Here is a 27,713-nt window from a genome sequence, read left to right on the forward strand (position 1 = left end):
CCTGTAAACACAGGGAACTGATGGTTGCCAGAGAGGAGGAGGGTAGGAGCTGGGCAAAATGGGTGAAGGGGAGCGGGAGATACAGGCTTCCAGTTATGGAACAAATAAGTCACAGGAATAAAAGGCACAGCATAAGTAATATAGTCAATGATACTGCAATAGTATTGTATGGTGACAGATGGTAGCCGTACTCGTGATGAGCATAGCATAACATATAAACTTGTCAAATCACCATGTTGTACACCTGAAACTAATGTAACACTGTATGTCAACTACACTCAAATAAAAGAACTTAAAAAAAACAAAAAACAAAAAACACCTATGCTTGGAAGAATGCAGCCACGTACCTGGAAACAGGGGCGGGCAAGGAGAGGGAGAGACAGTATAAATGGCCTCCCAGCAAACCACTAGGAAATACAAAAGAAAAAGGTGCCACTTGTCTCCCACAGGGGTCACTACTCCAGGGTTCCCATTATCCCTTTATTGACCACAGCAGGCTCACTCAAACACCATGTTCTAAAGCCACTCAAAACAATTTTGGTTCCCAAAAGTATGTTCTCTCACCTCCGACTCCTCCTGCCTGGAACACTTTCCTCACCTTTTCCCCAGCCACATCTCACTCACCCTACAGGGACTCAGCTTATACGTTGCCTCCTACAGGAAGCCCACCAGACTGACCCCCCCTCAGCCTCTGCTGAACACCCAGAGCCCTGTGGGCTTCCACCGTCACAGCAGTGGTTATTCAGTGGTCTATGTTCTCCTTGATACACATTTCCAGAATAGGCACATTGCAGCATTATAAAGGAAAGGTGAAATCTCTTTTTGGAGAAAGAAAGTGAGGTCTGTGTAGTCTTGGGACCATAGAGAAAGGGGTGGAGATGCAGTTTGGGGTCAGCACTTGAAAGAATGCTACCACACTAACCAGCTTGAGCTTCCTTGGTAGGTGATGAGCTGCTCATCATAGGAAGGTAAGCAAGCAAATATCAGAAACTACCTCCCTCAGTCCTTCCCCTTCACACCCGGGGAGCCTACGCTGAGGCCAGTCCTCCCAGTAAGTGCTCAATACATGTTTGAATGGAAGTGAAGTCTGGAGGAACAAGAAAGGAGAAGTACAGATGGAGAGAGCCAGATAGAAACCAACAAACATCAACAGTGAACAAAACAGGGAGAACAAGCAATGGAGACAGAAAGATGTAGGGGAAGCTGAACTCCACTAACTACACCCAAGACACCGTTTGTGACAGCATGGATGGATCTTGAGCACATCATGTTAAGCAACATAATTCAGACAGAGAAAGATAAGTACTAATGATGTCACTTATATGTAAAATCTAGGGGAAAAAACCTGTAAAGAACAGAATAAAATGGTGATTTCCAGAGAATGAGGGTTCAGAGGAAAATGACTGATGGTCTTTAAGAGTATAAACTTGCAATGAGTACTGAAATTGCCATAGATATCTAATGCACAGTATAATGAATATAGTCAGTAACACTGTACTATGATGTAATGTGATAAACATTGCTTCAATGGCAATCATATTCATACACATATATACACACATATATATATATGCACACACACACACACACACACCAAAGTAACATGCTCTACACCTTAAATTTACAAATTATAACATTTAAAACTTATCAAATAATTAATTTAAAAAATTTTTTTTAATGTTTATTTATTTTTGAGAGAGACAGAGACAGAATGCGAGTGGGGAAGGGGCAGAGAGAGAGGGAGACACAGAATCCGAAACAGGCTCCAGGCTCCGAGCTGTCAGCACAGAGCCAGAGGCAGGGCTCGAACTCACGAGCTCTGAGATCATGACCTGAGCCTAAGTCAGACGCTCAACCGACTGAGCCACCCAGGCGCCCCAAATAATTAATTTTTTTAATGAAGAAGAAAAGAATCTCAGGCAGAGGAGACAGTAAATGCAAAAGCCCAGAGGTGAGAGCATAGATATGTTTGGGGAACCCTGGAAGAGGGTGGAGGGACTTGGTCAGAGCTGCTGGTAGGAAAGATCCTGCAAGTGGTTCTGGAGTGAGTGGATTGCAGGGGACGGGAGTAGGGGCCTCTGAGACCAGGGTGGAGCCTGGGAAGAAATGTCCAAACGCTGGACAGGAGCTAGGACCAGATTTGAAACTGAGACGTTGGCTTGGAGAACAGCGGCACCTGGTGGTAACTATGTGGAATCGCACCTTCTTTCATTGGTTCATTCAACATTAATTGCCAACACAGGTAAGGTGGTTCCCAGTGTATCTGACACTCAGAGGGGATCATTTTTGATACCTCCTTCCTATAAAATAGTTTTCAGCAATAATAATAAAATCGTTATGATGACCATAAAAGAAGTGCAGACGGTGAAAACGTATTTCCCTCCTTCTAAAACACTTCATGTAATAATGTAAATGATTGTCCAGTAACTAAGCAAATTTTATTTTTTTAAAAAAAAATTTTTTTCAACGTTTATTTATTTTTGGGACAGAGAGAGACAGAGCATGAACGGGGGAGGGGCAGAGAGAGAGGGAGACACAGAATCGGAAACAGGCTCCAGGCTCCGAGCCATCAGCCCAGAGCCTGACGCGGGGCTCGAACTCACGGACCGCGAGATCGTGACCTGGCTGAAGCCGGACGCTTAACCGACTGCGCCACCCAGGCGCCCCTAAGCAAATTTTAATAAAACTGAAATATCTGCAAACACTACAATTCGGGAACCCACAAAAACTCACCACTGATATAATATTTTCTTGATTTGTTCGTTGGTTTTAAAACAATTGAAAAACAATGCTTGAATCTTAATGGTGTTATTCAAATTCAGTTATTATAGCTCACATATGAACTAATATGTACGTTTACCAACTAAAAGTCTTTCATGTCATGGTTTTCAAGCCTCCACTGTTTGAAATTGTAAGCACGAAATCTTCAAATGGTCACCCAGAATGACAAAATGGAAGCAATTCAAGCTCCTGTGTTTATCTTTACAATCAGTGTTTGTCTATTTTGAATCTCAATGCAGGAAGATATTGTCTCCCAGGGCTTGGAGGCCTTCAAACAATTCCAAACCATTACAGGTTTACTCTGCAAATGAATGTACATAACTGAGATTCTTGGTGTACCCGGGTTGACGGCACAACCGAGGGTTCTCTCAACTAATTCCAAATAGAGTACAAAGTTCATATAAGAATATGCTAATATGAGGCTTAGATATAAGTTTTTAAAATTCAATAGTAAATGGTGAAATGAGAGTAAAGTCTGTACCTAAGTTAATAATTTCAATGTCAATTTCCTGGCTCTGGGATCTCCTCACTGGGGTCACCCACCTGGCCTCATTCTCCTACCCCACACAGCAGATAAAACCCCCATCCTGCCCCCACAGTTCCACAAAACAGCCACAAAACAAAAGACAACTTGCCTTCCCAGAAGCTGCAGAAAATCTCCTTGCCTCTCCCTGGCTCTGAGTGGGTTTCATGGCTGCCCTTGAGCCAGTTGCTTTAGAGGGCCAAGCCAAGAGAATGAGGCAATGGCTGGGAACTGGGGGTGGGGCCAATCATAGCTGAGGAAAGGGGAGCAAGTTCAGAAAAGAAAGGCAGAAGCCTGGCTCCATGTCACCTGACCTGTTGGGTTCTGTGCTCCAACATCCTAATTTTCCACATGGGGAAACTGAGGCAGCAAGAGCTCAGGGACAGGACTTCTCAGCAGGACTGAGCCGGCACTTGGGACACAAGGTGAAGGTCCCAGCTGTGACTGTGTCCAGGGAGGAAGGTGGGGCAGTTGAGTAGGGTGTTAGGTGATAGAATCACCTGAAGGCACTTTAAAACGCACCGATGTTGAGGCGTGGAGGAGAGGGGGTCGGCGTTTGTTAAAATCGCGCCAGGTGATGCTAACGGGCAGCCAGCATGGAGAGCACCCTTCTCACGCAACCCACAAAGACAGGGAAGCTGAGGCCCAGCAGCACACCTGCCTCAGTTCCCCCACTCTGCCACAGCTCCTCACTCACACAAAGATGTCCCCAGGGCAGAGAAGTGGGAAAGTCAGATACTCAGACCCTGGGGGCCACATCCAGGCCCACACAAGAAAAGCTGTGCTCAGGCACTTCTCATTGACCCCTTCCAATGACCCACCCCCTGTCCTGCCCAACCCCCACCCATGGCAGAAAAGATGAGAGACTCAAATAAGAAAGAAGCTGAGTTTATTTAAACGATTGAGGTCTTGCCACCTGAGAATTCCAAGTCTTCCCCTTCAGGCTCCAGAGGAAGGAGGGTCCTTACTGTAAGCAATGCTCCCTCAGCTCAGGGCTCCCCGGTAGATACCAGCCCAAGAGCAGGCTATGCAACCCCACCCTCCCAGGGCCTCCCTCCTCCCCCAGCCAGAGGGGACGGGTGACCAAGTGGGGAAAACTAGATCAGTATTAAACTGAGGCTTCAGCTGCCTGCCTTATACAGCCCAGCTGGTTTGGGCAGAAAAGCTGAAGTGAAGCCAGCCAGACCGGAGGTCCTAGGATGGGGCTGAAGCTGGGGCATCGTGGCTTGCAGGCCCCAGGCAGGCTGGAGCTCAGGCAAAAGCAGTCTCGGTTCCCTTTCCAGGCCCCGGGGGGTCCTCAGTCTTGCTCGCCAAGCTGTAATAGTAGGTCCGCATGCGCTGCTCCACAGCCAGGAAGTCTGGGCGGTCTTCCCACCTGTGGGGGTTCAGGTAGATCCAGGCCACTGACCATATCCCCAGAACCCAGCTTCAGCTGGAGGGCAGACACGCATGGGGCTCAAAAAATCAGTGTGTGGCGGGGAGGCACCTGGGTGGCTCAGTCAAGCATACAGCTCTTGGTTTCAGCTCAGGTCACGATCTCACGGTTGGTGAGATCAAGCCCCATGTCAGGCTCTGCACTGAGATTCTCTCTCTCTCTCCCTCTCTCTCTGCCCCTCCCCCGCTTGGCTTTGTCTCTCTCGAAATAAATAAACATTAAAAAAAATAAAATCAGTGGGGCTGTCAGGGTGGTAGAGTTTTGGGACGTCTCTTGGATGTACTAGAATTCGAGTGGTTCTATACCATGTAATAGAAGAGCTGCCGACATACAGGATGTTGGGGGAACCATCTGTTGAGGGTTAACTGGTGAAGATTTAGGGAACTGAATTCACTGAGTGTCGGGGTTACAACTATCAATGAAGGGGGCCTGGGATATTGAAGGCTGAGGTACTGCACATGTGCCAAGGGCCAGTGTATTTGGATGCCAGGTGCGGACTTTTATGGGTGCAAGTATGCTGCCCCTAGTCTAGCAGAACATTGGAGCATTGATGGTGGGTTCAGTTAGTGAAGAGTTGGGCTACGAATGGTACTGTGTGTGAAATACCCATGTATAGCATTGGATGCGAGCCTCTTTCAGTATTGGGGTGTTGGTGTACTGAGTACTTCCCAATGGAGACCAGGTCAATATATGTTGGATGCACTGATCATGTATTATTTATCATAAATAGGGTATCTGTACATCAGGTTGCTTGGGTGTTTAGGTGTCAATGTCATAGGTGCTGGCCAATGGAATAATGGATGTCCAGGTAGAAAAGGTATCAAATGTTGGAATATCCATGCTCAGTGGATGACAATGGCTCAGTGTAGGACAATATCTTGTTTGGGTGTGTGTTGCCTATTTTCTGATGGGAAGTTGAAATACTGATGGTGTTAAAAGTTGGGCTGTTCAGGGGCGCCTGGGTGGCGCAGTCGGTTAAGCGTCCGACTTCAGCCAGGTCACGATCTCGCGGTCCGTGAGTTCGAGCCCCGCGTCGGGCTCTGGGCTGATGGCTCAGAGCCTGGAGCCTATTTCCGATTCTGTGTCTCCCTCTCTCTCTGCCCCTCCCCCGTTCATGCTCTGTCTCTCTCTGTCCCAAAAATAAATAAACGTTGAAAAAAAAAAATTAAAAAAAAAAAAAAGTTGGGCTGTTCAAGTGTTGAGCTTGAACACTGGACAGAGGTGGAGGTTTTGAATGTATTGAGTATTTGGGTGCTGTAGTGTTGGCTTGTCAGGATAAATAGGTCTTGAATGTTGGACAGCGGGGGACTGAGGAATGAGAGTGGAGTATTATCACATGTCCTGACCATTGGTACTATATTTTGGGTAAAAGAGTACTGCCTTGTTTGAGTATTGCAGGATCAACGTGTTGAGTGTTGGCTGGTGGGGGCCTGAGGTTTTAGATGCTGGAGCATTAGGTGTTTACAGGTAGAGTGTTGGGGTGTTGGCCCATTGGAGCACTATAGGGTCCATGTGTTGAGGTATTTAGCATAGGTGCAGAGAGTAAAGCTACTGCGTGTGAGAAAGACTGTGAACTGGGTGAGTCTTGGGAGGGATGAGTTTTGGACTATTGGTCACCATGACCTCTGGTCCCCGGCCCAGTGTCAGCTCAGCTGGGGTACCCTTCCCACCCACTGGCACTCACTTGTAGATCCAGCAGTCACTCATGAGTGTGTACATTTCAGGTGGACAGTCCGGCGGGCACTCCATCCTCTTGCCCTGCTCGATGAAGGCTATGACTTCAGGGCCCTTCATCTTCTGCTCGAGCCAGAACCAAGTGCAACATGAGTAACCAAGGCCACCTCACCCTCACCCCCCTTCTCACCCAGCCACCTGCCCACCCGCCTCTGCCCACGCCTGCCTTGTAGGGCTTCTGGCCATAGGAGAAGGCCTCCCACATGGTGACCCCATAGCTCCAAACATCACTGCGGCTGGAGAACTTGCGGAAGTTGAAACACTCGGGCGCATACCACTTGAGCGGCCACTTCCCTGCTGAGCGGGCCTGAAAAGGGGGAGATGTTGCCAGGGCAGGGCTCAGGGACCCTCCACCCACCAACCTCATCCATGGGCACCAAAGGGGTGGGGGCTCACAGTATAGTAGCTGTCGTCGGCACCCAGTGCCTTGGAGAGACCGAAGTCGCTGATCTTGGCGTAGTGCCGGTTGACCAGCAGGACGTTGCGGGCTGCCAGGTCACGGTGCACAAAATTTTTCTCCTCCAGGTACTTCATCCCCATGGACACCTGGTGCAGCAGCTCCGCCACGTTGCTGATGGGGATCTCCTCCCTGGGGTGCAGGGGAAAGCAGGGTCAGGTGGGAGGGGACAGCCTGAGTTCCTAAGGGAGCAAAGCCCACACCTCTGACCCAGCTGAGCATGTAGTCAGCAGGTGCTTATTGTGTGCCCAGGCACAGGGCTGGAGATACAGGAAGGAGGGCAGGTGTGAACAGAAGAGGCAAAACCCTCTGTCCTCTGGTCTCAAGACTTTCAATGTCTCCCACATACTATGATTCCCAAACTTACACATTTACCTGAATCCTCTATGCGCCCCTGGTTGGGGGGGGGGGGGGTCCATGGGCATCTCAAAAATAATAAAGACAGAGGCACCTGGGTGGCTCAATCAGTTAAGCATCCAACTCTTGATTTCAGCTCAGGTCATGATCCCAGGGTTGTGGGATTGAGCCCCATGTCAGGCTCTGTGCTGGGCGTGGAGCCTGCTTGGGATTCTCTCTCTCTCTGCCCCTCTCCTACTCTTGTCTCTCTCAAAATAAATAAATAAACTTGAAAATAATAAAAATAAAGATAAAGCTAAGTTCCTGGTTGTTCACACACATACCCAGCTCCCCCCACTGTCCCTTTCTTCTCCAACAACCACATCCTTTCATTGACTTGGGCCAGAAGCACCAGCCTCACCCTCAGCTCCTCTTTCTCACACCTGGCTTCTAATCTGTCAACACACCCTGGCAGCTCTGCCTTCAGAATCCTTCCAGAATCCTTCTACTTCTCTCCACCTCTGCTTCTGCCACCCCAGTCCAGCCTTCATCATTGTAAGCCTGGACCAGAACGAACAGGCACCACCACCCTCATTCCCCATCGCCCATCCTCCCTGAGCACAGAAGCCCAGTCCTGCCACTCCCCCTGTTTAGAGCCTCCCAGGGCTCCCACCACACTTGGGGTGGAAGTCCAAGGTCTCTCCATGGCTCACAAGGTCCTGCATGACCTGCCCCATCACTTCCCTACCCTTATCAGCTCCCCCTCTCCTCTTCATTCACTCTGTCGCAGCCATGGGACCTTCCTCACAGCTCTCTCACCACATTGGGCACAGGCACACCTCAGGGCCTTTGCGCTGGCTTCTTCCCCCACAGCTGCACTTGGCTGCCTCCCTCAGTTTGCACAGACCTCGCCTTCTCACTTTTCACCTCCCACCGTGACACTCCCAATCCTCTTTTCTATAGTACTTCTCTTCCAACATATTCTACATTGTATTATAATTATCATTGGAAGCCTCTTTTTTCCCAACCAGAATATAGGACAGAGACCTTTGTCCCTTTTGGTCACCGATGAATCCCAAATGCTAGTAACAGTCCCGATTACAGAGAAATTGCCCAGCAAAACCTGTGGAATAACTGAATGTATGGGTCAGCACGAACGCATGCACGAGCTGGGGTACGCTGTGAATGTACATGCACCAGTGACAATGTGAGTTGATGGTCACACGCCTCAGTTGATGGTCACTCACTCAGTGAGTGTCAAAGACCATGTCTATGAGGGTAAGAGTTTAAGGCACGAGAAAACAAATGAAATCACAGTTTCTTTAGATTGAGGGTCAGCAAATTTTTTCAGTAAAGGGCCAGATAGTAAATATTTTAGCCTTTGCAGGCCACGTGTGGTCTCTACCACATACTCTTCTGCTTCTTTTTTTCTTTTACAACCCTTTAAAAATGCCAAGCCATGCAGTACCAAACGACACTGTGGGCTACAGTTTGCTGACGGTGTCTTAGGTCAAAGACAATCGACTATGGACAATCTCACGAGGGCAAAACTTCTAAAGCTCTTACAAGCAGGGCCAGACACTGTTCTAAGCACTTTACAAATATCAACTCATGTGAGCCTCACAAGAGCCCCCTGAGGTAAATACTGTGATCAGCACTGTGGTACGAGTGAGGAAACTGAGGCACAGACAAACTGAGAGACCTGCCTGGGGTCACACTAGTCAGTGGCAGGGCTGCAGTTCAGATCTGGAGGTCAGACTCTGACGGCTGTGCTGGTAACAGCTCCGCCCTATGGGTGTGAGTGTGGGCGCGCAGGGCGGCAGGAGTGAGTGTGTCTACAGCCGTGTGAAAACAAGTGTGCCCTCGTGGCTGGAGCACACCCATAAGGACGGATGAGCCTGCTGGGCCCACAAGTTCCAAGTGCCCAGCCCACCCGGAGCTCACTTCTTCCCAAGCAGGAACTTGTGCAGGGGGCCGCCGCCCGCCATCTCCATGACGAGCATGAGGGCCTCGGCCTGGCAGACGCCGATGAGCCGCACGATGTAGGGGTTGTCCAGCTGGTGCATAATCTGCGCCTCGCGCATCATCTCATCCTTGTCTGTCTTCTCCGTGCTGTGCTTCAACACCTTGATGGCGACGTCAATCTGCTTCCTGCCATGATGTGCACCTGGTCAGCACGGGCCCCGCTCGGCCCCTTGTGCCCACCCGACCCGCCTCTCTTCTCTCTGGCCATGTGTGGTGGATACCGTGGGCTGCCACCTGGATCTCCCTTCAGGGTCCAGGCACCCACTTCCTCAGGTGCCAGGAGTGTCGGCCAGGGACAGCTCGCTGCCAAGTCCCTCACCGAGAACTGCCCCTCGCTGAAAAACAACACCTCAAAGCTACACCCGCCCCCAGGGGCTGCCTGTATCCAGTAGCAAGGCTACAAAGGGGGGCCCCTCTGCAGCTCCCCTGGGTCAGTTAAGGCCTCTGTTGCAACTGCGGCTCAGCCCACCCTCTCCCTGTCCCAGCCTGCTTCTCCCACACCCTCTCAGGTGCTGACCCGAGCCCTCCCAGGTAACCCCCTAGCATGTACTTTTCTGGCCCAGGGTCTGTCTCCCTGGCAAACTGATATCGCATCCTGGCCCCAACCCCCAAGGCCTGGTGAGGCCACACCCTCCTCTGTCCCCCCACCACGGTGGTGCCCCAAACCACGGCAGGAGCAGCCATACTTGCGCATGCGATAGACGCCCTGGCGCACCGAGCCAAAGTTGCCACAGCCAAGTTCTATGTCAGCGATGAGAAGGTTCTCACGCTTCAGGAAGAGCTTCTTGTCCTTGAGCTCCTCAGGGTCACTGTAGGGGCTCTCGTACACACTTGTGTCCATGGGCATTGGCCTTGGCTTCTCTGCGGACACTAGGCGTGCTGGGCATACACACACGTGTGCACTCCCAAGTCAGGATGAGGGAGTGGGACAAGGGACGGGGAGGGCACAGCAGCCTTGGCACCCGCAAAGCGCACACCCCGGACAACGATGCACCATCCAGAGCATGCACAGGCACGTGGGTACACGTGTGTGCTCGTGTGCATGCGTGCACTTGTGTACACTCCTGGTCCCCTCTTGGGGGGACTGGGAAGCCACATCCAGTGGGCTCTAAAGGCATATGCGTCTATGTGCACATGTAACCACGTGTGCCCATGCATTCACACAAACGCACCCACGTATACTTGCACCCACGTCTGTGTGTGATGGGGGTCCAAAGGCACATCTGCATGAGAAACTGTTAGTGTGCCAGCTACAGGAAGACCTCTGTGCGTGTGTGTGCACCTATGTCCATGTCTGCCCATGTCTCTGGATGCACCACACAGCCATGTTTACAAGGGCTCCAAAGGTGAGCCTCTGTGTGCACACGCAATCCTGTATTTTCTCTGTGCATGCACACGGGATAGGCTTGCATCTACACATCAAACACATGAGCATCTGCAGCCAGGCATTTTAAAAACAGGGGCTCCAGAGCCTGCCTGCCTGCCTGCCTGCCTGGGTTCAAATACCAGTTCCACTATTGCCCAACCACAGGACCTTATTAAGTTACTTGCCCTCCTTTCTCATCTGTAAACTGAGAATAATCATCATGACTAACTGGCATGACTAATATGGCATAGCAGAAGCATTCGACAAGCTCAGACACACACGAGCATGGGGCGTGACTGGCACATCGTAGGTACTGAACACATGTGTGTCTGTGGCTCAGGCACAGCCAGATGTACTCCCCTGCGTGTCTGCATGCACCCCATGCACAAGCACACAGGCAGGCGTGATGGATGTGCACCCACGTGGACGTCTGCAGTCACAAGTCAGGCCTGGCCCACATCCCTCCCCTGCCACACCCTGGAGCCCAGCCAGGGACCTTGATCACAGCCTGGCAGGAACCCCACACATACACCTCCAGCATTGTCAGCTCACCTGGTTCAGGGGTGTATCCATCTGAGTTAAGGGTATCAATCCGTCTCTGAGCCTAAAGGTCATGGGGTCAACAAGGGTCAGCAGGACCTGAGCTGGGGGCACCCAGCCCCTGAGACCCATATTCTCTGAGGACTCCCAGGGACAGTTCTGGGGGGTACCCTCTTCTGGTCCATGGCAGCCCCACTCTCCATCCCAGCCTCGCCCTGGGAACAGGACCCATCACCCACCCGCCCAGCTCCATCCCTCACGACCCAACTTTGAGATGCCAGCTAACTCACATGGGTGAAAGTGGATGGGTGAGCTGGGAGTGTGGGAGCAGCAGCCTCTGGGGGAGCAGAAGTGACAGTGAGGGGGTGGGGCACGGGGTCTTCGCTCACCCCGCCCCCGTCCCCCACAGCCCCACTCACCTGCGCTGGCGCTGGCGCTGGAGTTGGGGCAGGCATCCTTCAGGCAGTAGATGAGCCCATCAGCCTTCAGCTTCAGGTACTCTACCAGCTGCAGGGAGGCGGCATCAGGGCCTGGGCTCTTCCCTCCCCCAGAATCCCAAGCAACCCCCCACCACATCCCCTCAACAGCAAGGTAGATGGGCAGCTTACCTGCCAGAGCGTGTCAAACTTGGTCCCCTCAGGAATACAGTATTTGCCTGCCTTGTCCTGGCTGATGAGGTAGTGGTATACGGTTTTCCCGTAGATCAGGGACAATGCGTACGTGCCCTGCTCCTTCCGGGGCCTCAGCCTGGCAGGGGGAAGGAGGGGGTATCACCCCTACAACCACCTGAGTTCTCCTGTGGTGACCCCCTTCCGGGCCCCAGATCTCACACACACACACACCCATGGGCTCTGACCCTGACAGTCTCACAGAGAAGTGTCAGGGACTAGGGGAGCCAAGGTCAGGCGCAACTCAACCTCCAGACCTACTGGTAACAGGTGGTGGGGTGGAGTTGGGGAGGGAAATGAGAGGAGAATGGCAGTGTCCACAGGGAGACACAGCTGTCCAAGGGCCAATATGTGACCATCCACGGGGGAATACTGGGCCTCCCACGGTGGACACTCAGCCCAGAAGAGCCTGAGGCTCACACAGCTGAACACGTGGCCATCCAGGGGAGAACACCGAACCAGCCACAAGCAGACACTGGGTCCTCCACAGCAGAGTATGTGGCCTTCCTTAGGAGACACTCAGCCATTCACCGGGGATACGTGGCCATCCACAGGATATTGAGCTATCTATGGTAGACACTCAGCCACCCACAGAGGCCACAGAAGTCTCTGCAGGTAGACTTAAAATATTCTCTTGGGGAGAGAAAGCCACTTTTCCATGAAGAGCCACAGAGGTAAGCACAACTCCATGGCTCGCTCCTGGGGCACCTTTGTACAAATCAGAGTAGGTCACCTTGTCATCACAACAGACCCGCTAGTTACTGTAAAGACTGACCTTTGACAGAGTGAGACCTTGGATTGTCCTCTGCTGGAAATTTGCCAAAATAAGTACACAAATCTTCCTAGTCTATGAATGGGAATTAAGCCCCTCGAAGAATGGGGGCTTTGTGTGGTAAGACCTTGTCCGCACACGCACGCACACACACACACACACGCCAACTTAGAGCCAGATGCCTGCACCCCCTCATCCCACAGTGAAACCAACCAACACCTCCCACAAAACAATTTTGTTTCGAGTCACTGGCACAAGGTTCTACTCCAGAGTTAAGTGTAAATTTCCAATGGAGGATGGACAGCAACGGGTCCTGGGGGTCTCAGGTCTTGTACAAGAAGTTGTAGGCAGCTGACCCATAATCTGAGGAATTGTATTACGTTGCAGAAGAGCTGGCTGTTGGCGGGCAGCAGGAAGTAGGCATCAGGATGGCCTGCAGGTGGTGTAAACTCTCTGACAGGGCTTTGGCCCACGGATAAATGTTTACTGAATGTTAACCATGTCTCAGGCACTGTTCTAAGGGCAGAGATACAGTGGTAAGCAAGAGAGATGTGAGCCCACCTTGTAATCAAGCCCTCCCTTAGGTCAAAGGGATGGGGAAAATATCCTCTAAATTGCCATGGCAAAACCTGAGAGTGGGACAGAAGGGCAGCAAGTTCCCAGGAGAACAATGCAATGAAGCAAGATATGATTCCTAGGCTGGCCCACAACTAGGGATGCCTGAAGAGACAGGAAACCAGGGTACAGGGTGATAGGGGAGCCCCAAGGGCAGAGAAGAGAACCCACAACAAACTAAAATGCAAATGTCCCACAGAAAGGAAAGCACTTCCATAACTAGACTGGTGGGGTAGCTTGGAGGTTATGGTTTCTAATTACTAGTTCTCTTCTTTTGAGTAGTGAAAAAGACCTCCCTCAGGTCCACATCTTAAGTTTTGAACTAACAGCAGAAACTCAACACCCAGCACTCACCAGCAAGCGTATATGTAAAATTGAAAACACCACCACAATATTAGGCATTCTTTCCCATCAACAGATAGAGTCTCAGGGCACCTGGGCGGCTCAGTCGGTCAAGTGGCTGACTCTTGATTTTGGCTCAGGTCATGATGGAGCCCCCCCGCATCTGGCTCTGCACTGACAGTGCAGAGACTGCTTGGGATTCTCACTCTCCCTCTCTCCCTGCCCCTCCCCCATGTGTGCATGCACACACACACTCTCTCTATCTCTCTCTCAAAATAAATAAACTTAAAAGAAAAAAAACATAGAGGAAGTCTCATTCTGTATCTCCTGAATCCAGGCCTTATCACATGACTCGCTTGGGCCAATAAGACATTAGCAAACGTGACACGAGGTGAGGCTTGGAGAGTGGTCAAGCAGTGGGCTCGCTTGCCCTCTCTTGCTTGTCCTGGCAACCCTGCCACCATTGGAATGAGTCCAGGTTAGCCTGGTGGAGAAGCCCCAGGAAGGAGAACCCAGGCACGCCAGGCTGCCAACTGCCAGACATGTGAGGCCATCCTAGACCATCCAGCCCCAGTCCACACCCCACCACGTCTGACTGCAGCCACATGAGCGAGCTCAAAGGAAACCAGTACAAGAATCACCCAGTTGAACTAAGCCCACACTGCCGACCCCCTGAATCAAGGGGGGAATAAATAATGTTGTTTTAAGCCATGATATTTTAGGATGGCTTGTTACATAGCAAAGGCTAACTGATAACACTCTCTTTGGAAAGAGATATGTGAATTCATAAAAGAACAGCGACCAATTCCCACATAATAACCACATAGGCCAAAGACATTGATGTGGTCACCATGTATATTTCAATGCCACAAATTCTACTTTATTTACCAAAAAAACCCAGTAGGTGGTCGCAGTTCTTTGCCTCTGCAGTTCAAACTTAACTTAAGCTAGAAGTGCCAGCTAAGAAATCAACGTGTATCTCTACTTCCGAATATACAGAACCTGGTAACAGTAATATAAGAGCTACCATTTATTGAGATACTGGTTCTAAATTCTTCACATAGTTGCCATTTGACCTTCACAGCATTCCCCACAAGGTAGGTACTATGATTGTCCCCATTTTGCAGATGAGGAAACTGAGGTGTTAGATTGCACAACTGGTTAGAAGTCGAGCCAGGATTCAAATCAACTCAAATCAATTAATTGCAAATGGGACTGACAGCCAGCTCTGTCACACGATTATCTGTGCCACCCTGAGAAAGTCACTTATCCTCTCAGTTTCCTCACATGTAAAATGAGACAGTTGAACTAAATCAGAGGTTCTTAACCCAAAAAGGGCTCCAAGAATGAGGCTCAGGTTCAACTACGATCTTCTGCAGCTTCTTGTGTGCAAAATCTCTGGAGTAAACATGTTTGGGGTCGAGAAAGGGGTTCAGCTTTGGTAAGATTCCCACAAGGGTCTGTGATCCAGAAGAGGTTAGGAAACACTTAACAATATAATCTTAAAGGCCCTTTCCAGAGGTCAGGTTTCTTTTCAAGTTGAATCAACCATTCCATAAACCCTGAGATTATAAAGAAAGCTTTGGCAACAAACAGCATGAGGTACAATTCCATCCATTCTTCGGCAGCTCTGACCTGTGGTCAATAGTTAAGCGTGGCCCTGGTTTTAATTCCAGGCCTGAGTAACATGCATCTTTCTATCATACCCTACACCCTTATCTCAGAACTGGACCAGTTCTGGGCTTGTGCCAGGCATCATGACCCACCAGGGGTGTTCCCCTCCTCCCTGCCCCATGCAAGTTTCTATGCCTACAGCTTTGACCCTTGGCCCCTAACTATCCCCTGTAGCTTTGACCTTCAGCCCCTAACTATCCCCATATTGAGAAAGCAGTTATTGACTGCAGGAACCACAAAAGCAATCTATAATAGCTTCTGTCCAAAGCATGCCTTGCCTAATTTTCCAATAGCCTGGCTCAAAGTAGTTGCTTCTGGTCTCCTGACATTGCCCAGTGTTAAGTCACTGTCCTTGATACTGTCACTGCTCTACCTGGTGCTGAACCTCAGTGCCAGTTCAGTCTCTATACTGTACCTGATCCTTGTTCCCTCAGCCTCAGTCTCCCATGGCTCATGTCGACCCTACCTGCCTCTGTGACTTCGAGTTTGACATCCAAGGCACCCATAGCTGGCCAAAGCCCTTGGCCTAGGCTCTCCTGAGACTCCTCTAACCTCAGTAGACCAACTAATTGTCATAAACTCTGCAGAAAGTTTGCAGACTTTTCCTTGGGGCAGAGGAATTCGTTGTCAAACATCTTCCATGGAAGCTTAAGATATGAAAGAGGTCAAAGCTGAGCTAGGGTGGGGACAGCAGCTGGCAGGTAGCACAGCCTGGGTTCCCTGGATTTGTTTTGTGTCTTCCTGCTCCACAAGGACAGGGATTTGTGTCCGTTTTGTTCACTGCTATGTCCTCAGTGCCTGAAACATGCCTGGCACATAGATGTTCAGTAAATATTTGCTGAATGAAGGAGAGGAAATTGAAGCAGGCAGAAGTTCAGCTACTTGCCCAGCGACCTGAGCTGATAAATAGCAGAGCCTGGATTCCCACCCAGACAGTCCAGTTCTGGAGTCCTAACCACCACAGATCCTTTCTCATATAATGTCCCTACCACACACTCAGAAACACACTAGCCACTTGCACGTGTTAGCACAGGCGCACCCCTCCCTGCACACTGCACACTGCGCACTGAAGTCTGCCCCAGCCTCCAGGATTCTGGCCAACAAGCCCCAGCCTCACCGCCCTAAAGTCCCAGGCCTCAAGCCCCACATACAGGAACTTGCCGTCGGTCTGCGAGCCCGAATAGAGTTTGCGCTCTGCCTCCTCTCGAGTCAGGCTGCTGTGGTACCAGGGCATCCTCTCGTGAGCTGTTGTGGCAATGAGCTTCTCCACCTGGGGAGCCTGGCTGATGATGGCCTGCTCCAGGGCCTCACCCTAGGGAAGGGAGGATGGAGGAGCCAGGAGACTGATAACTGTCACCAGGGGCGTGACCACAGGAACCCTCTTCCCTCCTCTGGACCTTCCTAATTTCCTCTGTCCCTATGAGACCCTTCACCCTAGACCCACCTAGAGTGAGTCCTTCAGGTTGTTGAGGACAGCCCCCCTCTCCAGACACCCCCCTCCTACCCCCGCCCCTGCCCCCGCCCCCGCCATCTCCATGGTCCTTCTCCAACCTCCCGCCCATCTAGGGCCACGCCCCAGACCCCGCCTTACAGGCGGTCCAAGCTCATCTTCAGCTCGAAGATCTGACACTGGTTGTCGGGTATTGCAGGCTGTTGAAGACCACAGCCCGGGCCCGCGCTGGCAGCGCCCCTATGGTCCTGGCCAGCCCCCAGCCCAGGCCCAGGGCAACCTTCAACAGCTGTCTGGCATAGGCTTGCACCAAGGCGTCACTCAGCCCCCTCCCTACGAGGCCACCTCTTAGGTCCTGCCCCCAACCAGGACCGCATCCACCCCTCCAGCTTCCAAATCTGACGAAGCACAGCAAAGCGCAGGCTGAAGAATGCAATCGCTCTCCCCAGTCCCCAAGGCTCTCTCGCCCTCAAAGGCCTGTTCTCCCCGGCCCCGCCCCCAGGGCCCGCCCCCTCGGGCCCGCGCTCTCACCTCCAGCTTCCACGTCTGGCGCACGTAGTCGCGCACCATGGCGTCGCGCAGGCAATCGAAGACCCCGGGCTGCGGCTCGAGCCCGGACGGCCGGTTGCACGGCTTGCGCAGGTTGCAGGGCAGCCCGTCGGGATCGCGCGAGTAGAACTCGCAGAGCTCGGCGGGGCCGCAGTGCGCCTTACCGCCAGCGATGGCGTAAGTGCCGTTGAGCTGGCGCTCGATGGGGAAGTGGTGGAAACGCACATCGTGCACGAGCGAGAGCACGTAGCCGCCCAGCGAGCGCAGGCACTGGCGCAGCAGGAAGAGCCCGTCGGCCATGCCCGCCAGCTTCAGGTGCTCTTCCGCCTCGGCGCGCGAGATGCTGCCATAGAAGAAGGGCAGGTGCGCCGCGGGGTCCGGCATCGCCGCCGCCGCCCCTGTGCCTCGCCAGACCCTGCGGGTTCAGAACAAGATGGAGGGCACGTCAGGGTCTCGGCTTGCCTTCTTGAACTCTGTCCACTGGGCCCAGAGATAGTGGGAGAGAGGACGCATTGAGGGGCATCAGTGTCATAGTGCAGAGCCTCTTTACGCCAGAATAAACTTGGAGAGGAGCCCCCGCCGGCTGGGCTCAGATCGGAAGATCCCCAATCCTCCTCTGACTTTTCAGAGACTTTGTGTGGAACGCCCAGACACCCCCACGGGCCCACACACACCAGAACCTGGAACCATTCATTCATTTCCCAAACACGTGTTGAATTATTGTGTTTCAGCTCAGCGCTGGATATGAGTGAATAAGACAGGCCCTGCCCTCCTGAATACTGAACAATCTGAAGGGGGGGGGGGGGGAATACATTAAACAAGGAAACAGGCAAAAATAGTAATTACTGAGACCAGTGTTATAAAGGAAATAGAGTGCTATTAAGAGAGAGAAGAGGCCACTGTAGCTGGGAAGGTCGCCTTGTCTGAGGTAGTAGCATTTGAATTGAGATCTGAAGGATGAGGATGAACCAGCTTTTCAAAAATCGTGGAAGAGAGAACATCAGGCATAGGGAACAAAGCTGGAACAAGTTTTGTTCTTCAAAAGAACCTTTCTCTATTAACCTTCCCTTCTTCCTTTCCACTGAGTCCCCCTGGCCTTAGAAATTCCGCTTTACCCTGCCCCTTCTGCCTTCACGGACAAATTTCTAGAAAGCATAAATTAATTTGAATATCCATCAATAGGATATTGGTTAAATACATTAGGGTTTAACTCCAACGTGAACTTTGATACAGCCACTAAATAAAATGAGATGTGTGATGGGGGAGGGGGAGAGGGAGAAGGAATTAAGGATATTTAGATAAATATCTGGTAAGGCAGATAACCTAAAATTATCTGCTTTTCATTTTCTGGGGTGATGGTACAATGGCTGATATCTTGATAAGCTTTGGGTTATACAAGTGTCTCAATTTCTCTAAGAATGTGCTAAAATTTGTTCATTTCATTATATTTGGACCCCTCATTTTAAAAAAAAGAAAATATTGAACGCTAGTTAATGATCTGTATGTGGAAATATTTACCTCTGATGGCTGTAATTTACTTTTAAAGGCATCCAGAAAAATAACATTGATTGATGGATAGACAGGTGAACAGATAAGTCTTATTATTCAGAGTAGTTCTGTAAAGTCATTGCAAACACTGAATTAGCAAATACTAAATGATCGCTCCTAGAGGAATCCAGGGTTAGGTTCCTTCAAGTTTCTGGTCACAACACTTTCTTTTTTCTTTTTTCTCTTTTTCTTTTTTCTTTTCTTTCTTTTTTTTTTTTTTTTCAGTACTCTCTGCACCCAATGTGGGGCTCAAACTCACCACCCCATGATCAAGAGTTGCATGCTCTTCTGACTGAGCCAGCCAGGCACCCCATAACTTAAAATTTTTTTAAGTAGGCTCCACACTCAACGTGACTTGAACTCATGACCCCAAGATTAAGACTCACATGTTCTACCAACTGAGCCAGCCTAGGCCCCCCCCCCCCCACTCTCTGGTCAATATTTTCATCAACTGATCAGTACTTAACCTTGTTTCTACTTAAAGACACTTTATTTGATACATATTGTTGGTTCATTAACATTGAATGCTCAGCCAATAGCGCTATAGCTAAGATTACCTGACAACCCAGACTTTTCCTGTAAGGCACATCACAGCCTTCTTGCACGTAGGAATACAAGATAGCACTTCAGCACTGCACTGCCCTTTAAACAGTGAAATCACCAACAAAAAGAACCAAAAAAATGTGCACCAATAGAGCGAAGGACACTTGTTTACAGTATGAGAAGTAAAACAAAAAGGTAGAGAAAAGTGTCACCTTGTTTGACCTCAGTGGGAATGTGCATGTCAGTTGACTCAAATTTCTTGCTTCTCTGGGTATGTTCTTGAATGACTGTGAAAGGGCCTTGAGTATTAGTTTGGGGGTTATAAATAAATCTTAGCAAGTAGGCTAAATACAGAACGTCCTAATAATGAGGATAGACCGTATGTGATAAAGTGAATATAACAGTATTAATTGTAGAACTATGGGATGGTTAATGGGTATATAATTCTTCCCATTTTGCTGTATATTTGGAAGTTTTTATACAATATTGAAAAAACTCATCTCCCTATAACAATTTCCAAACATTTCTCTAGGGTGGGCCCAGCAAGACCACCCAGGCATAGGTTACATTCAGGGGAAGATCCTTGGGTGCCTTTCTTAGTTAAGCAAAAGTAAGCAGGGTGTGCAAAGAAGGCCTTTGTGGGTTGGAAAAGGCTGCCTTACCTCTGGGTGTCCAGGGACAGGCAAGGATGGGCACAGGGGCTGAAAGGAAGATACTGGAATGGGAATCAGGTGACATCTGAGTCAGGGTAGCCAGAGGAGGAACTAGAATCTGCATTCTAACCAGACGGTTCCTGACATTTGGTTTGGGAAGGCCAGGCTTGAGAGGGCTCCTGGATGTCCCAACAGTTACAGGTAGGTGATTCATCAGAGACTGCCTTTGTGTCCCACCTGGAGATATAGGTCACCATTCCATCAGAGTGTTTAAGAAGCAAAAGGAGTTCCTGGGTATTTACCCTAGAGAAATGGAAACTTGTATTCACACAAAAACCTACACAGGAAATGTTTATAGCGGCTCTACTCACAACTGCCAAATTTTGGAAACAAATGTATCTCAACAGATGAATAGATAACTATGGTACATCACCACCATGGGATACTACCCAGCAATAAAATGAAAGGAAATGTCCACAACACATGGATGAATCTCAAAGGCATCATGCTGAGTGAACGAAGCCAAACTCCAAAGGCTACAAACTGTATAATTCCATTCAAAACTGTATCAGTGGAGAACAAAGCATCAGTGGTTGCCAGAGGCTGGGGGTCAAGGAGGATTGACTAGAAGAGACATGAGGGAATTTGGGAGAGTAGTCAGTATCTCAATTGAGATGATAGTTTCTTGGCTATATGTATTTGTCAAATCTCACAGAAGTGTTCACTAAAATGGGTGAATTTTACTGTATGTAAATTATACCTTAGTTGTTGGGTTTTTAAGTAAAGGAGTTGGAAACTATAGACAAACCAGGCACTAAAAATAATAACTGAAATAGGAAAGAAAGTGCTGTCTACACCCCTGCTCTACTTTCTTGACTCCCACCCCCTCATCCAGCCTCACAGTCTGCCCCTCTCCTCCACCAGGATACTCTCCAGGCCAGAGAGGAAACACTGATATCACCACCTGGTGGGCACCAGGCAAGCCCTCCTCAATGCTGGATCCCCTGAATGATGGACACAAGTGACCCTTTCCTCCTGCTTGAGCTTCTTGGCTCTCCTCGGTCCTTCACAGGCTCCCTGATATGCCTCCTCCCTCTCTGATGGTTCCTGCCGCCTCTCCTCCCCCAGCCCTGGTAGCCCTACTTGGGCCATTCTGTCTGTGGCTATAAACATGCCACCATGTTCACCTGTCTAGTTCAGACCTCTCTGTTTGTGCTGGCATCACCTCCTTTGATCTCTACCTGCTGTTTCTATTAATAAAATCTGAGATCCAGATCTAACTCACATAGTGTTTGTGGTTGGCTAAACCCCACAGTCTGTTTCCCATGAGCTGAGCTCTAGGGTCTGCGAGTTGCTTCTCGGCAGTTTTTCCCCCAAAGACTCCCTTGCTCAAGAACTTACTGTGGCTCCCTCCAGCTCACTTCATTGAACTAACTAAATTCTTCAACCCTTCCTCTGCTCCACCTGGGTTGTGCTATTAGCCTTCTTTCAAATTCACTTCTATACTTTTATCCATGCAGTGCTCTTCACTGGGTACACCCTCCCCACTCCTCTCCATCCTCCCAAAGACAGCCATCCCTGCCTCAAAGACTCATATAGTCACTCCCTATACACAGAACACAGGACCAGGCAGCAAGGTGGGGGCTTGTCCATGGAGCTGTGGGGAGTGGTGGGGGTAGTGATGCTGGTCTCTGGGGCAGGAAGCTGTGGCAGGAAATTGTCGGCAACACAGTTTGAGAAGCTCCTCCCCACAGTGGCCACAGGTGCAACGTGGGTAGCCAGAGACAGATTAAGGCAGAAGGGGGGTGGGGAGAGGCTGGCCCTTGGGGCCCAGTTCAGGACCACAAGCCATGATTGGCCACCTCAGACCAAAGGCCAAGGTATGCCAGAGGCAGCACCATCACCCGTGCATTCTCAGCTTTATCACAACCTCCCTGTCTCACTGCCAATAATGACAACAGTAATAATAACACGACACTGCACGACAGGTGGGTCCAGGGGTTACCCAGCCCTGTGTCTGCTTTTGTCTCCCTATGCCTTTCTGGGCTGTCCTCACTAGTAAAATAGGGGATGAGAGTCGGAGTGATCAACTTTCCAGTGACCCTGTGGGTCAGAAATGCTGGGGAGGCCAGAGGAAGTGGACAGCAGGAGGCAAAAGATGGTGAGCCAGGTAGACAGGAGGCTGGAATATTTGTCCATGCAGCACCACTGCAAGCCAGCCCAGCATGGAGCCTTTGCTTTCAGAGGAGCTGGGCCAGTCTGCAGCTTCCTGGTAGGACATGGATGGGAAGGTCAGATGTTTCTATCCTGAGCTATGTCCCCACAGACTCAGTGGCCTTCCCAAGAGACAAGCTCACCATTAGACTCCCCCGCCCCAGTCCTGCCTAGACTGACCCCGTCTAGCCTCATGAGCTGTGAGTTCAGAGATCCTAATTTGGCCTTCCCAGCCAGAGTTTTCAGTTCAACTGAGAGATGATGGGACACCAGTCTTGTTTTCACAGCCCAGGCCCTGGGAGGAAAGGAGGAAACCTGTGGTCCTTGGTCAAAATGATCTACCTGAAATTCAACCATTCAAGGATCCTCCTTGGGTAAAGGTAGGGTTCAATTATATCTATGCCAGAGAGACATGATACTCCAAACATACTTCAAAGGGGAAAAAAAGGCTCAAGAGGTCAAACACATTTTCTGAAGCTGTGGAAAGCATATTAGCATATTAAAGGCTCTGAGAAGACCTGCATGGAAGGATGGTTTAGTTTTGTTTTATCCCCACTCCTAAGTAGCAGAGCCTTGAGGGTCTACTACTCATAGAACATACTCTGAGCATCAAAAGCCCCAATTAGATGTCCATCGGGAGATCCAGAGGGAAGACTAAGGCAGTCAGGCTACAGAGGGAACGAGTCCATCCAACTGGACTTGGTGAGAGGGGGCAGCAGTGGCACCAGCCAGGCCTGGGGGCTCCATATGCCATCCTCAGCCAGACATCAGAAGTGCCTCCACCAAGGGCACTGCTGAAATGGGGGCCCAACCCTTCTGCCCAAGCCTCCTTTCACTGACCCCAGTTCCCTGCCTGAGACCCCAAGTCCCCCCTGAAGCCATGTTTCCTGCTCTCTAGTCTGCAGGCCATGGTGGGGTTCCCCTTTTGCCTACCAACAGAGGTAGCACAGGCAATTTCAGCCAATAAAATGCTACCTTGGTTACATTCTAAGTCATAATGACAGCAGTTGTCAATGTGCCACGGGTGGCAATAGGCTCTTTCATATTTTTCCCTGACACCAGGGGATCAGATTCCAACCATAGAATCAGAGATCTACTGTATCACAGTAGTGTGGCCCTGGGCCATGAGGTAAGCTCACCAGACCCCACCTGTAAAATGGTGGAAGCAAAGGTGCCTAATACTGGGAAATTGTGGGGATTCCCTGAGATAAGACTCACGGAGCACCAAGCACAGCATCTGGCCCTCCTGTCATGTCCTTCTCTTGCTCTCAGCCTTCCAGGACTCCCACCTGACTCAGGGTTAAAGCCCAAGTGCTCGCCGTGGCCCCCAAGTCCTTATACAATCTGCTCCTACACCACTTTGTCCTCATTCACTCCTCACCAGCCACATGGGCCTCCTTATGTTACTTGTTCAGGTCAATTGCTCAAATCAGGCATGGTCCAACCTTGGGGCCTTTGCACTGTCTGTTCCCTCTGCCTGGACACTCTTCCCTCAAAATCCCTCACTTTATTTGAGTTTCTGCCTAAATATCACCTCCTCCTCCAAGAGTTCTTCCCTGAGCCCCCTCTCTAAAATCACCTCCCCTTCTCTCTCTATCCCTGACCCAGCTTTATTGTTCTTCACCACCAAAAATGTGGTTTATCCACCAACTTGTTGACATAGGCCTTTGCCCCCTGCTTGAATGTAAGCACCATGACAGTGGAGACTCATTCTTGTTCCCCTGCCTATGTCAGCAAGGCGTATATACACAATAGGTGCCCATACCCTTCTCCTGGCCACATGCTTCAGGTCCCCTCCATTGTCCCCTCCTAGAAGTGTTCCATGATTTCTGCTCCACCCTCCCCAGGCTGAGTGAGAGACCTCCACTGTTGTCCCAGGGCCCATCCTCCCACATCACAGCCCTGACAGCCACGTATGACCACAGTCTGTTGACTCCTCTGCCTCTGACCAAGCTGAGCTCCCCAAAGCAGAGCCTATGGCCATCTTGTTTTCTCCTGCAGCCCCTGCTTCCTTCCAATAAGTACATGTCAAACAGGTTAGTGCCAGGGACTTTACTATGAGCATAATCCATTTAATCTAAACCTCACCTCGACTCCATTAAATGGAAATTGTTACCCCCACTCCTCAGCTAAAGCAACTGAGGCTCAGAGAGGTTAATGTCATGTTCAAAATCATGGAACCTGCAAGTGGCAGTCAGGATTTGAATGCAGGTCTCAGACCCAGCAATCTGCACTCACCACTTCAGTGAATGTCCTTGAGGAGACAGAATCCACAGTTCTGAGCTAGATCTCTAGGGGCTTTCACCCCAGGCTGGCCTGGGACTGTCAGGGCCCAGAGTGCTAGGCTGTTGTGGGGTTGGGGATAGGACCTTGCATCCAGCAGATTCACTAAGTGTCTGTTGATCGACTGGACAATGCCAGAAGAGCAGTCCCCCCTTCCCTCCCCCCACCTCAACCTCTGCTGCCTTGGTTTTAAGGGCTGTGTGACCTCAGCAAGGAGCTTTCGCTCTCTGGATGTCAGGCTCTGTGGCTGTGGAAGGGAGACAAGGAAAGGCTTAGGGGGTGGGAGAGGTGAGATGATGAGTCGGGAGGACGGAGCCTATAGAGACATGGGGACAGGGGGGTGCTGTCCTGTGCACTGCGGGATTGCAGGGTGTTTAGCATCTTTCCTAGCCTGTATCTACTAGATGCCAGCAACAGCCCCTGAGTCATGACCAAAAATGTCTCCAGACATTGTCAAATGTCCCTGGGGGGCAAAAGGGGTGCCAAAATTGGCTCCCTTTGAGAACCACAGCCTTGACCTATGCTTTGGGGAAGGGAGTGGTCAGCATGGAGAGGTCTGACTGCTGCAGCCCCTAGGAGAGTCTCCAGAAGCTGCAAAGTCCAGAGCCTGACCGCCCAGAGCTAATAATGATAATTAGAATTACAGCAACATGCTCACATAGCATCTACCATGTGCCAGGCACTCTAGATTTACGGTTGACCCCAGAACAGCAGGGGTGTGAAGTGCTCAGGTCCATTTACACACAGATTTTTTACAGGACTGTAAATGCCTTTCCCCTTGTGAATTTCTCCATACTATTTCATTTTGTCTAGGTTACTTTACTGTAAGAATACAGTAGTACCACATGTAACATACAAAATACGTGTTACACTGTCTATATTATTGGAAGGCTATTAGTAGCTAATTTGGGGGCAGTCAAAAGTTCTGTGCAGATTTTCAACTGCATCTGGGTTTCGGCACCTTTAACCCCCATGCTGTTCCAGGGTCAACTATATTAGTTCCCCTAATCCTCACAAGAACCTTGTGAGTGAAGGATTTATGGAGCCAGGACCTGATGCACACAGAGGTGCAGTGACTTGCCTGAAGTCCCACAGCACACACAGCAGGTGGCAGGGCCAGGACGCAGGTCTAGACCGCCTGGCTCCAGAGTGTGCACGTCCCGCTATCCAGGCCGCCTGCCTGCCCTGTGTCCTGGCCGGTGCCATGTGCATGAGGCAGGAGGACAGGTGTGAAAAGGAAGAAGAGACGCTGCACTGGAGGAGAAGAGCCTTCAGACGCGGCAAAGATTTTTTTCATCCCGGGAGTCCCTGGCCCTAATCTCTCAGCAAAGCCTCATTAAGCACCCACTGTGTGCTCGCCATCCTGGCTGAGATAAGAGTAACGAAACTCACCTTGAGTTGTTTACCATAGGAACCCCTGCCTTGGACATTTTTCCCAACCTCTCACCCAAGACACAAGAGCCAGGCGCCTGCAAGGTGCCCATATTTGCACCTGCATTTAACAGACGTGCAAACCTCAGTTTGCTCAGAAAGTCCACCCAACTTGCCGACACACGGCAGTTGAGTAGGATTCAGACTGTTTTCTCCTTCGCTTCTCTGGGCCCCTCTCTAACCTGAGCTCCCCTACAAGTGGCTCAAGCCTGCCCTGCATCCCCTGAGAGGAATTTTTTTGTTCAAGTTCACAGCCCTGTTGAGCCACCCTCATATTCACAGGGCTGAGTTGGGGGAGGGGGAAGACAACATGTTTGCTTTCTCTGGAGGATTCTCTGCTTCCTGGAGCCAAGGGTGTCACCCTGATGGGGGCCCAGGAGGAGGTGAGGGACTGAGCAGGCATCTCTGGGTCCCCTGGACACTACCGCTCAGCTGACACTCTGGCAAGGAATCTGTTTCCCTCAGGGTGGCTGGAAGCCATGTCTGCTTCCTTTTCCAGCTGGACACCACCCATCATCCCAATCTGACGGCCCCTCCCGGTCATTCCCAGTGGCCTCCTGACTCTGTCCTCCTCCACCAGACCAAAGCTACCCGTGGAAATGGTGAGCGGGTGCTGTTCCGTCCAGGATGACTTACCTGGAGTTGTGTCGATGGTATCGAGGCAAATGGGCCGCCTGCAAGATCTCTGGTCCCCAACGTCAACAGCTGGCTCTAGATGAAGAATTAGAGCCCAAGAAACTAACGTGGGTTTCTGTGCAGTCCAAGCCCCCAGCGTGAGGCCCTGCGGCTAACCACCCCCTCACATGCCCAGGCCGAGTGTAAGTAGGCCACACCCCAGGGGATCTTCACCCTCTGCCAGCTGCCTAGAGTCCCCTGGGGTGTGGCTGCAGTGGCAGGACAGGGGCAGAAGGCCGAAGAACGGCCACTCACCTGGACACACCAGCAGCGCAAAGGCCCAAGCTGGCAGGGACCAGGCCCGGAAGGCCTGGTGTGCTCTCAGCAGCTGGTTTCTCCGAAACTCAACTTATTTCCTTCATGTGAAGACAGGAAAGGGGGCTGCGTCTGAAGTTTACGCCAAAGTCACAAAGTGCTGCGTTCAAGGAAAATCAAAAGTCACATGCTCCAGGGAGGGCACAGGGTATTTCCTGCGCCGAGCAGTGCCTGCCCCTTGCTGGGGGAAACTGAGGCTAGCTGCAGGGTTGCACCAGCAGGCAAAGTGACAACTCCAAGAGCACCCCCAAAGCCAGGAGCGGGGAATGCCAGAAGGGGGGGGCAGAGCAGGGGCAGAGGGAGGCTGATCCCCAGGACTCGTGGGAAACAGGAATGCCCCTACTTCCCCCTCCCAAGGTGGCAAGGACCCAAGGCCTGCCTGCTGAACTGCTCCTAAAAGTGATTTATTTATTTCACAGGCAGGTGAAAGCTGGAGAGAGGAGAAATTTGCTAAGTAGAGCCATACCTCAAAGGTTCAGTGCACCTACTGTGTGCCAGGCATTGGGACAGCAATGACAACGCTGTCCCTGCCCTAAATGGGTCACAGGCTAGAGGAGGAGGCAGCTGAGTCAACAGGGAGATCAGGTCTGGGGCGGTGGAAGCCTGGGCACTATGTGTATTCAGAGGAGCCCCAACGCACATGGGTGGTGTCAGAAGGATTCGGAGAGGGATCAGTCACTTCACCAAGACACGGAGACAGTGTGTCTCCCAATGCCCACCTGCTCCCAGCCCACCCCACCTCGAACCTTCCCCACACACTGCACCTGGCTGATCACCACCTCCT

The 27,713-nt window shown here is 50.9% G+C and overlaps 2 protein-coding genes across 5 annotated transcripts in view; both read right to left on the bottom strand.

Moving 5' to 3' along the window:
* LOC123384431 overlaps nucleotides 1–4,067 on the bottom strand; it is a 47,017-nt gene extending 42,950 nt beyond the window's left edge. Inside the window, exon 1 of one of the 3 annotated variants that reach the window (XM_045054106.1) lies at nucleotides 3,619–4,065. The gene's annotated coding sequence lies outside the window, so the exon portion shown is untranslated. Of the gene's footprint in view, nucleotides 1–3,416; nucleotides 3,598–3,618 lie in introns of those variants that run through there. The other 2 variants (XM_045054105.1, XR_006595495.1) reach the window with 2 other exon arrangements.
* Nucleotides 4,068–4,176: 109 nt separating this feature from the next.
* Nucleotides 4,177–27,023, bottom strand: ZAP70 (zeta chain of T cell receptor associated protein kinase 70). Of its 2 annotated transcripts, XM_023251621.2 has the most exons (14): nucleotides 26,870–27,023; nucleotides 26,576–26,650; nucleotides 17,250–17,682; nucleotides 16,420–16,580; nucleotides 11,806–11,944; nucleotides 11,617–11,704; nucleotides 11,488–11,534; nucleotides 11,210–11,261; nucleotides 9,978–10,170; nucleotides 9,211–9,417; nucleotides 6,870–7,062; nucleotides 6,640–6,780; nucleotides 6,424–6,536; nucleotides 4,177–4,679 (listed from the first exon to the last, which is right to left on the bottom strand). In XM_023251621.2, exons 3-14 carry the CDS (start codon nucleotides 17,649–17,651, stop codon nucleotides 4,556–4,558), a joined length of 1,860 nt encoding a protein of 619 aa, XP_023107389.1. In that variant the 5' UTR covers nucleotides 17,652–17,682; nucleotides 26,576–26,650; nucleotides 26,870–27,023; the 3' UTR covers nucleotides 4,177–4,555. The 2 variants fall into 2 exon arrangements, with proteins under 2 accessions (XP_023107389.1, XP_011279356.1); XM_011281054.4 differs by lacking the exons at nucleotides 17,250–17,682; nucleotides 26,576–26,650; nucleotides 26,870–27,023 and adding an exon at nucleotides 16,860–17,195.
* Nucleotides 27,024–27,713: the final 690 nt, after the last annotated feature.

This window comes from Felis catus, chromosome A3 (assembly GCF_018350175.1).
Source record: "Felis catus isolate Fca126 chromosome A3, F.catus_Fca126_mat1.0, whole genome shotgun sequence".
Taxonomy (NCBI): domain Eukaryota; kingdom Metazoa; phylum Chordata; class Mammalia; order Carnivora; family Felidae; genus Felis; species Felis catus.

Coding starts and splice junctions, on each gene's coding strand:
- ZAP70 (XM_023251621.2), bottom strand. CDS start 17,651: ATGCCGGACCCCGCGGCGCACCTGCCCTTCTTCTATGGCAGCATCTCG. Junction 11,262..11,487: donor ACCCATCCACTTTCACCCAT/GTGAGTTAGCTG, acceptor CATGACCTTTAG/GCTCAGAGACGGATTGATAC. Junction 9,418..9,977: donor GGCGTCTATCGCATGCGCAA/GTATGGCTGCTC, acceptor ACATCATGGCAG/GAAGCAGATTGACGTCGCCA.